Consider the following 9,817-nt stretch of genomic DNA (forward strand, 5'->3'; position numbering starts at 1 on the left):
CTGAGATTTTTGGGCACGACAAGAAGATGCACTGTCCTGTTGGGCGCGAAGTTCTTCTTCAGAAGGACATTATTGTGAAGGACGAAGGACGACAGTTGGCGCTTGAACCCTCGGGGAGGCGATGCGGTCTTGCCTTGCAGATAATCAACCAGGCTTTGCAACTCAGGATCCGAGCGCTGCTGCTGCGCGAAACTGCTCGCGCTTACCGGTCCTAAGTAAGCGTCGTCGTCTTCCTCTTCCGGTGCTGCGTCGACGGGGGCACGCGACAAGCAGTCTGCGTCGGAATGCTTGCGGCCAGATTTGTAGACTACAGTTATGTCGAATTCTTGAAGGCGCAGGCTCCAACGAGCAAGGCGGCCGGAGGGATCTTTCAAATTGGCTAGCCAGCACAGAGCATGGTGATCGCTCACAACCTTGAATGGTCGTCCGTACAGGTAGGGGCGAAATTTCGACGTGGCCCAAATAATGGCGAGACATTCTTTCTCGGTGGTCGAGTAGTTGGCCTCGGCTTTCGACAGTGAACGGCTAGCGTACGCGATAACCTTCTCTTGTCTGCCATTTTTCTGAACGAGGACCGCTCCTAAGCCCACACTGCTTGCATCGGTATGAACTTCGGTTTCGGCGTTTTCATCAAAGTGCCCGAGCACAGGAGGGGACTGTAAGCGGCGCTTCAGTTCGTTGAAAGCTCCACCAGATGTCACGTTGTAGTGACGGCAGTCCAGCAGTCAGAAAAAAAGCAACAAGCCTTGCAAACGAAGCTCTTTATTTGGGCTGACTTGCGCCCGCAAAAGAACTAAATCACTCGGCGACGGCGTAAGCAACAAGCGTGCTCGTCGGTCATCGAACTACGAATGCCCGCAGCTCGCGGCATCGTTCAATTTAAAGCCGGCAAGGAAACTTCTAGATAACAAGACAAGATCATCTACAGTAATCTGGAAAAACCTAGATGCAGCCTTTCATGGCTGCGATCAATCGAGATTAGTGTGGTCGCTTCTCGCGTCACGAACAAAAGTGATAACAACCCTTTCCTGCAGTCTTGAGCGTGAACGAACAAACACTACAATGATACGTGGCATTACCCCCCTTCCAAAGAAGCATCGTCTCGATGCTTTAAAATGAAAATAAACACGGAGAATGCTTCGAGAACTTAGAGTCCTTTAACGTTCCTAATAAGGTGTAAGGGCAGCGCTAAAAGCTTCAAGTCTGGCTGTGTCGTCGTCGTCGTCGGTGTTGTCGTAGTTTTTGTCGTCGTAGTCGTAGGGTTCGTCGTAGTCGTAGGGATCGTCCTCGTCGTAGGGATCGTCGTCGTCGTAGAGGTCGTCGTCGTCGTAGAGGTCGTCGTCGTCGTAGAGGTCGTCGTCGTCATAGGGGTCGTCGTCGTAGGGGTCGTCGTAGTTGAGGCATAGTCTTGTGTTTTCGTTGATGGAGGATCTTAGTTCTTGCGCTCATCAGCAACCTCACCTCCAGAGGCTGCTTTATTCAGTTTAACCTTCGGGGCCTGGGGGAGCGTCCGCGCACTGCGTAGCCTCGGCTAAGAGATACCAAGCGCGGTGACGATGGCGACGGGGAACGTGATAGGCGGTTTGGCGGTGAGCATTCTTCCCGACGCAAAAGCTCCTCGATTTCGGCTGGTCGCTGGCAGGGTCGGGGTCGTGGGGCGTCGTAAGAAAACCTTCGCATGTACCGGAGAATGTGACCGGCTTCTCCGCAGTGGAGGCATAGTGGGCGGCGCTGGTCGGGTGTTCTCCACTCGTCGCATTTCCTCGGCCGGGTGCGACGCTCGTAGGACGGGCGAGTTGGGGCGAGGGGGCGGCGCTCCAGCACAGCTGGCTAAGGGCGATAGGGGCTTGGGTACCGTCGTCGAGGTACAGGACGGCGCAATGCTGCGGCGTAAGTCATGGCTGGAGGCTCCAGAGGCTGCGTGGTAGACTGTAGTCAGGTCCTCCGGTGGATAACTCAAAGGGCTGGCGTCACGACTTGCAGGGGTTGTCCGGTACCTGGAAGGCTACCCAGCACCTCCACCAGATGTCACGTTGTAGTGACGGCAGTCCAGCGGTCAGGAAGACACCAGAAATACTTGTGAACGAAGCTCTTTATTTGGGCTGACTTGCGCCTGCAAAAGAACTGAATCACTCGGTGGCGGCTTAAGCAACAAGCGTGCTCGTCAATCGTCGATCTACGAATATCCGCTGCTCGCGGCATCGTTCAATTTAAAGCCGGCAAGGAAACTTCGAGATAACAGGTCGAGATCATCTAGAGTAATCTAGAAACACGTAGATGCAGCTGTTCATGGCTGTGATCAATCGAGATAAGTCCGGTCGCTTCTCGCGTCACGAACAAAAATGATAACACCCCTTTTCTGCGGCCTTGCGCGTGAACGAACAAACACTACAATGATACGTGGCAATAGTTATAAGTTCATGCACATGATTGTGGTATCTCCTGGGAAAAACCATGATTCAAGTATTTATAATTGCACTCTGATACCAAAGTTAGCTGATGCAGGCTACTTTTCTGTGCCAGCAAAGGCGATTGGAGGAGAAGAGGTTGGAGCTGTGATATTATGCGACCAAGCTTTTCCCCTACTGCCTCACTTAATGAAGCCGTACCCTCACCGGCACACTGGGGATGAAGCTGTCAGCATCTTCAATTACACTCTGTCGAAAGCAAGGCGTGTGGTAGAAAATGCTTTCGGAAGATTGAAGGCAAGGTTCCGAATTTTAAAGGGATTAGAATGCGACATTCGCAATGCCAATTGTATTGTTAAAACGTGTTGCGTACTTCATAACATTTGCGAGCAAATGCGCGATGAATGTGACAGCCACTGGAGTGAGGAACTTGGAAGTGAGCTCCCACAGCCAGTGAACGTCAGCAGCACCACAAGTGTACCCGCTGAGAGAGTTCGAGGTGCTCTGGCAAGGCATCTCCTGGCCATGAATGCGTAAGTTTTACCACTCTCTGTTTTGGAATCTTTTCAGACCTTATAAAATTTATATAACGACAAGTGGTTGTGCATCATCTTACCGGAAAAACTGTTTTATATTGCTGTGCAGTAATAGACTGTCAGCAACAAAAAAAAAAAGACGTGCTCATGCCTTTGCACTTTATTGATCTGGGCTTTGAAAATACCTAGACACAACTTTAAGCAACTCTCTCTGTATGTTGTTTGCCTCTTGCTGCAAACGGTTAGCTTTTCTGGCTATTTTTAGTTCTTGTTGCGATAGCAGAGCTGCTCTTTTGGCCTCAGTTTCATAGGCATTCATCAGCCTGTCGAATGCAGAGCCTCTCTTGCGCTTTTCTCTTTGGTTACTCTGTCTTCCATTCGTTGCTGCTGCAGGCCCATCTGAATTGCTGCTCCCTGCCAGGGATGGTCTCCCACTTTCACACACCTCGTCGGTGCCCAGAGCAGTTGTCTCCGCCACCTCCTCTTCTGCGGACGCCAGCACTTCTGCACCGGCTGACATTTCTGTTACCAGTTCCACCTAAAAGAGTAACATTGGCATAAGCAACCCAGTACACTTCCTTGTGCTGTTGTGTCACATTGCTTTTTACTGCAACTTCTTTGCAACAGTGCTGTGCTTTGTGAAATGAAAGTTGAACATGTAAGGAGCGCTGGTACAGCACATAGGCGAGTATATAACTATGAAAAAGCAAACGTAAGGGAGATAAACGAAGAGTTGAATAAGTACCGAACGATCTTTGAAACGCATGCCGATAACTCTGGAGTGGTTGAACTATGGTCTAGATTTAAGGATAAGATGTTTGAACTGAGGCAGTGCTTTGTTCCGGCATGGATATTAACGAAAAGGAGGAGTAAAAGCAAACCATGGTTTACTCGGGAGCTACGCAGTCTTACGCGCAAAAGGCAACGTGTTTACGTTAAATTTAAAGGAAATGCGACGCGTGAGAATTGGTTCAAGCTGCAGGAAATTGCCGGAAGAATGAAAGTTGCTGTGGCAGCTGCAAAGAATTCGTTTGGCATTTCAATGGAGACGAAATTAAAAGAAAATCCAAAGGAATTTTGGAAACATGTAAAGAGAAATGGCAAAGACTCTGTAACTATACCACCTCTTGTTTCTGGTGACACCTTTGTTGATGATGATGCACAAAAAGCTGAGTTCTTTAACAAATATTTCAGCTCTGTTTTCAGCTCTGAAATCGAACATGCTGATATGAATACCCAGAGTTTCCAGCCAGTGGCGAGTGTTATGGATGATGTTGTGATCAGCATCAACGGTATACAGTCTCTGTTGCAGAATCTGAACATTGCTAAGGCTGGTTGTCCTGATGACTTGCCAAACAAATTCTACAAACTGTGTGCTGAGTCGGTTGCACCCTACTTAAAGATAATTTTTGAAAAATCTCTTGAAGAATCCTGCCTTCCAGATGACTGGAAAATTGCAAGTGTTGTGCCAATCTACAAATCTGGCCCTCGCAACACTGTATCAAATTATAGACCGGTATCTCTAACTTCAGTTGCGTGCAAGACACTCGAACATATTTTGTTCACCAGTATAGCAGCACATATGGACGCACATTCATTGTTTAATCCTCGTCAGCATGGTTTTCGAAGGGGCCTATCGTGTACTACGCAGCTGACTGAATTTGCGCACGATCTGGCTGAGGCACTGGACAGGCGACTTAGCGTGGACTGCGTGTTTTTGGACTTTAAAAAGGCCTTTGATACCGTGACGCATTCTTTGCTAATTCAAAAAATGTCTTTTTACAATATTAGCCCTCAAGTGATATCATGGGTAAATGATTACCTATGTTTACGGCAGCAGTTTGTGGTTATGAATGGCGCCGAGTCTCAAAGAGTGCAGGTTGTGTCTGGTGTTCCCCAGGGCTCCGTGTTAGGACCACTATTGTTCCTGCTCTACGTGAATGACATTGGTGACGGAATAGTATCCCAAATGCGGTTATTTGCGGATGACTGCATTCTTTATAGTGTTGTCACTAGTGATCGAGATGCTGAAATGTTCCAAGAAGATTTGAACAGAATCTCAGAGTGGTGCGTTAAAAGGAATATGAATTTGAATTTGTCCAAGACTGTCCATATGAAGTTTACAAGAAAGAAAAACCCTGATGTGTATTCATATGTTATTAGGAACACAATGTTAGAACAGGTATTCGAATTTAAATGTCTAGGCGTTTATTTTACTCCTGATTTGAGCTGGCGCCGTCACGTCGATTATGTCTCTGCTAAAGCATGCAGAAACTTGGGATTTCTTCGCCGAAATGCAAGCACTTTTCCACTGTCATGTCGTGACATTTTATTCAAGACTTATGTCAGGTCGGTTCTGGACTACGCGTGCACTGTCTGGGACCCGCCTACTGCTAGAGATAAAGATAAGTTGGAGAGGGTGCAGAACATTGCCTCTCGTTTCGTGTCTGGAACTCGCGGGGCTCGTTACAGTGCATCGCGTACGAAGGATGCACTCAACTGGGAATTGCTTGACACGCGCCGAAAGAAGTTGCGTCTGAAGCTATTTCATACTGTTTATTATTCAACTGTTCGGGTTGAACGCGAAAGGTATGTGCAGGAGCCTTTTTATAGATCCAACCGTGTTGACCATGTTTTTAAAGTCCGCGAATTCGCGGCAAAAACTGAATTGTTTAAAATGTCTTTTTTTCCGAAAACCATTAGAGAATGGAACAGACTACCGAGCGATGTTGTGAGTGTGACATCAAATGATGCGTTCTTTCGTTCTTTAATGATGTGATGGAATTGTGATGTGTTCTTTTGAAGTGAGATGTACATGGCGAACGCTTTATGCTTGTAACTCTGCCTGCGAGCGGAGGTGTCATGTGTGCTTCTTTTTTGTACATTGCCCCCCCCCCCCCCCCCCCCCCCCCCACTGTAATGCCACGGCGCTGTGGGTTCCTTACTAAATAAAAATAAAATAAATACTGTGCCTTTGCAAGAATAAAACGGTTTGTTTGATTTAAAAATCACATCCCAATCTTCACCTCACGGAACACATAACTGACACACCTGTAAACTTCCTTCCAAGAGGCTTCCGTCGTTGCATGGAAGCGACCCCAGAAACCTATGCAGCCGGTAGAAATAAGGCCACTGGATGGCCCCAGAACCGGTTGCGCATCTCACGCGCTTTCTGTAAATAAAGAGGAGAATAAACAGCAGTTGCCTCATAAATTTGGTAGCAACATTTCTTCTCATTCAAGGTATTGAGTGGTAATGTACGCAACTATGGGGTTCTTTCGGTGCACCATAAAAATGGACATTTCGTTGTTTTTTTTTTACTGCGAGCAATGCACGAACAACTGTGGAACATTATTTTATTTAAAATTGATATTCACCGAGTAAAATCAAGTTTCTGCAAAATCAAATCAAGTTAATCAAGTTTCAAATTTTTGGAGTAAATCAAGTTTCTACCCCCGAGCAGAAAGACACATACTGCACGTTTCCTGCGCATTTTCTTCCCATTAAATTAAGGAGCGGCGCAGACAAAAGTCGGCGCACCTGCCCAGCGAGCAAGTGCCGCACGTGGTACGGCGCTGGGCACCGTGAAATGCGCTTCTGCTAGCTTGGTGTTGCTTTCGCTACAAAACGCTTTAAGCAGCAAAGTTTTGTATTGATGAATTATTAACATGCAGTCACTTACGTGTACTGTTGATTCAAATTCTCAAGCTTCTGCCGCACCTGCTTGACTGTAACGAGACAGCTCATGTTGGCAATCAGCTCGTTGAAACGCTCCGTTATCTCCGAGTACACAGACGCGTTATGCTTCTGAGCTCGAAGCTGTGGGAGGTAATCTTCCCATAGATCAATGAGAAGATTATTCATCGCCTCGGTCCACATGAAGCGCCTGGCCACGACGGGGCCGCACTGCGCCGCTGCCGTACTTTGTCCGGTCGCTTCCATGCTGCTAATGCGCTGTTCGCACTTTCGCGGGATAGTCTTAAATCACGTGATCACGTGGTCACGTGATCACAACACAGAACCAAGGTAGACAGAACCTTAGACAGAATACACGTTAATAACTAAGTAAACCTCCATGTTGTTTTGTTTTATTCTTATATGTGTGTTTAATGCGTCTCCAGTTTTATTTGGAGGGCTTTTTTTAGTTTGCTGCTTTGCGCATGCCGCAGTACACTGAGCCAAGGCAATCCACTACGGGAAATTTTTTTATCCTTTGGACGCCATCTTGTCAGTTGGCCGTTCAACTGGGGCCCCCGATCTCAGTCGAACTCAACTGCCGTTGAGATCTGAACGGCAGTTAGCGCTGCCGTGTAATACCCCTGTTACACGGGCGTTTTCAACGGCAGTTCAGTTGACCGTCAGTTCAACTGAACGGCAGTTAGCAGTGTTACACGGCAGCGCTAACTGCCGTTCAAATCTCAACGGCAGTTGACTTCGACTGAGATCGGGGGTCCCAGTTGAACGGCCAACTGACAAGATGGCGTCCAACGGATAACAAAATTTCCCGTAGTGGATTGCCTTGGCTCAGTGTACTGCGGCATGCGCAAAGCAGCAGACTGAGAAAACACTCCAAATAAAACTGGAGACGCTGTAAACACAGGTAGACATAGCGCGTGCGTCGAGCAGTCGAAGCGAGGAAACAGAAAAACGACGACTACCAGCGACCCGATCCACATCGGATAGCCTTGGCTACGAACCGACATCGTCACGCAAATTTTCGCCCAAAAGCAAAAAAATACACAAAATTTGCCGCTATAGAAAAGAATATCTACAAGACAATCATTTACTACACACACAAAAAAAATGTATACTCTGTTTTTCTTTATTTTCACTCCGCTCTAGATGAAACATAACGTGGTTAGTATGCTAACTGAACTGAACGCAAAGTGCTCGTGTAACAGCAAGCGAATCCAGTTGAGTTCAACGACAGTTGAGATACCCAACTGAGGGTTAACTGAACTGCCGTTGAAAACGCCCGTGTAACACGGGTATAACACTGCTAACTGCCGTTCAGTTCAACTGACGGTCAACTGAACTGTCGTTGAAAACGCCCGTGTAACAGGGGTATTACACTGCTATCGAAACTGTGCAGGTTAGTTTGTACTCATATTCTTCTATTTTATGGTGCTTGTGCCGCGGTCGCTGCCAAAGACCTGTAGTGTAGTGTTTTTTCCTGTGTTGGTTCTGGCGACATCTTGTCGCAGGGAAAGCCATGTCTGACGTCTGCTGCACTTGTAATGTGGTCCTTCTTGAGAGCGAGGGACGCGTGGCTTGTTCAGAGTGCGCACGGGAGTACCATTTCGGAAAATGTGCTGGGATAGCGGAAAAGTCTTTCAAGGGAAAATCTGACGCTGCTAAGAAAGCGTGGCGATGCCAAGATTGTCGGAGTTCGACGTCACATGGTAGCTGCAGTGATGAAAGTAAGACCGATGGAGATATAAGGGCTATCCTTACATCTATTAATCTGAAGCTTGAAAGCCTACCAGCCCTCGTAACTAGAGTGGAAGCCATAGAGGAATCTGTGACGCACATGTCTGCCATTTTTGAAGATTTGAAAAAAACAATCGGTGTGCAAGACAATGAGATAAAAGTGCTCAGAAAGAAGGTGCAAGAACTGGAGGAAAGGGAAGAAAACAACCTATTAGCTCAGGTTCAGCTTCAACGAGAAGTAAATGAGCTTGAGTTTAGAAATAGGCAACTTAATCTTGAAGTTCATGGTGTTCCTTTTCGGAAAGATGAAAATTTGCTCACCATATTGAATGAGGTTGCAGATAAGCTCGACACGCCTCATCTCGTCGAACAAGACATTGTCTCGGCACACAGGCTGCCCGCTCAGAAAAATAAGACACCCGGCATAATCGTGCGCTTCACACGACAGGCGATCAGGGAATCGTGGTTGAGTAAGAAGAACAACCTAAAAGACAGTAAGCCAAAAATCTTCATCCAAGAAAACCTAACCAGGCACAACCGCGAACTGCTTCTAGCAACAAAAAATTGGGCGAAAGAGGCTGAGTTCAAATATGTATGGTACACCCATGGAAAGGTTCTTGTGCGGATGATGGATGGGGCAAACGCAATTCATATTAAATGCCTCAAGGATCTTGATCGCCTTAAGCCAGAATGAAGTATGCACTGAATGCTATACTTAAGTGAAAAGGGCAAAGATGTATGAGCACAACTTTTACTCGGCAGATGAGCTGAACATTACGGTTTCTAATTTTAGGTCTTCCACACTGAAATGTGTACACCTAAATGCAAAATCTGTCCGCAACAAAACTTTTTCTTTAGAAGAATTCTTCAGTAAATTTTCTTTTAGTTTTTCTGTTATTATGTTCAGCGAAACATGGAGCACGAACGAGAGTGACGTTTTCAGAATGAAGGGCTACAATACGTACTATGTCAAACGCCCTTGTGGCCGCGGAGGTGGCATTGCAATCCTCACTTTGGAACAAATGGACTGTGAACTGCTTGATTCATTTAGCATAGTGACTCCAGACTATGAAGTGTTAACTTTAATTGCAGATAAGGTAATATATTCGGTCTGTTATCGACCACCAAATGGTCATATTTCATCATTTTTGATTTTTATGAAGGCTTTCTTTCATTTGTTGTAGAGAACAAGTATAAGCTGATCGCCGCGGGTGATTATAATATTGATATGGGCGTTAACACTCCTATTAGTACAAATTTTAGCAACCTTCTCATTTCATATGGGTTTGACAACGTTATTAATGTACCCACCAGAATAACAACTGAATGTGAGTCAGTGCTAGACATATTTATAACAAACCTTTCATCGCAAGATATAAAAGCTGGTGCCCTATCGTGTTCCATCAGTGATCATCTTCCCGTGTTCCTTTGTTTACGTGTTGC

The 9,817-nt window shown here is 46.4% G+C and overlaps 1 protein-coding gene across 1 annotated transcript; it reads right to left on the reverse strand.

Annotated features, from left to right (window-relative positions):
* Positions 1-3,104: 3,104 nt before the first annotated feature.
* On the reverse strand, positions 3,105-6,886 carry LOC149332771 (uncharacterized). Its single transcript, XM_089557555.1, has 3 exons — positions 6,627-6,886; positions 5,996-6,116; positions 3,105-3,482 (listed from the first exon to the last, which is right to left on the reverse strand). The coding sequence occupies exons 1-3, from the start codon at positions 6,884-6,886 to the stop codon at positions 3,105-3,107; spliced, it is 759 nt and encodes a 252-aa protein (XP_089413681.1).
* Between the last annotated feature and the right edge of the window lie 2,931 nt (positions 6,887-9,817).

The sequence above is a fragment of the Amblyomma mixtum genome, chromosome 8 (assembly GCF_055824585.1).
Source record: "Amblyomma mixtum isolate Tamu chromosome 8, ASM5582458v1, whole genome shotgun sequence".
Taxonomy (NCBI): Eukaryota; Metazoa; Arthropoda; class Arachnida; order Ixodida; family Ixodidae; genus Amblyomma; species Amblyomma mixtum.

What these genes read in the sequence shown, in the direction of transcription:
- LOC149332771 (XM_089557555.1), bottom strand. Translation starts at nt 6,886, where the DNA reads ATGGAAGCGACCGGACAAAGTACGGCAGCGGCGCAGTGCGGCCCCGTC. An exon ending in AATTTGAATCAACAGTACAC is followed by an intron (nt 6,117 to 6,626) that starts GTAAGTGACTGC and finishes CTTTATTTACAG; the next exon opens with AAAGCGCGTGAGATGCGCAA. An exon ending in TCTTGGAAGGAAGTTTACAG is followed by an intron (nt 3,483 to 5,995) that starts GTGTGTCAGTTA and finishes TTACTCTTTTAG; the next exon opens with GTGGAACTGGTAACAGAAAT.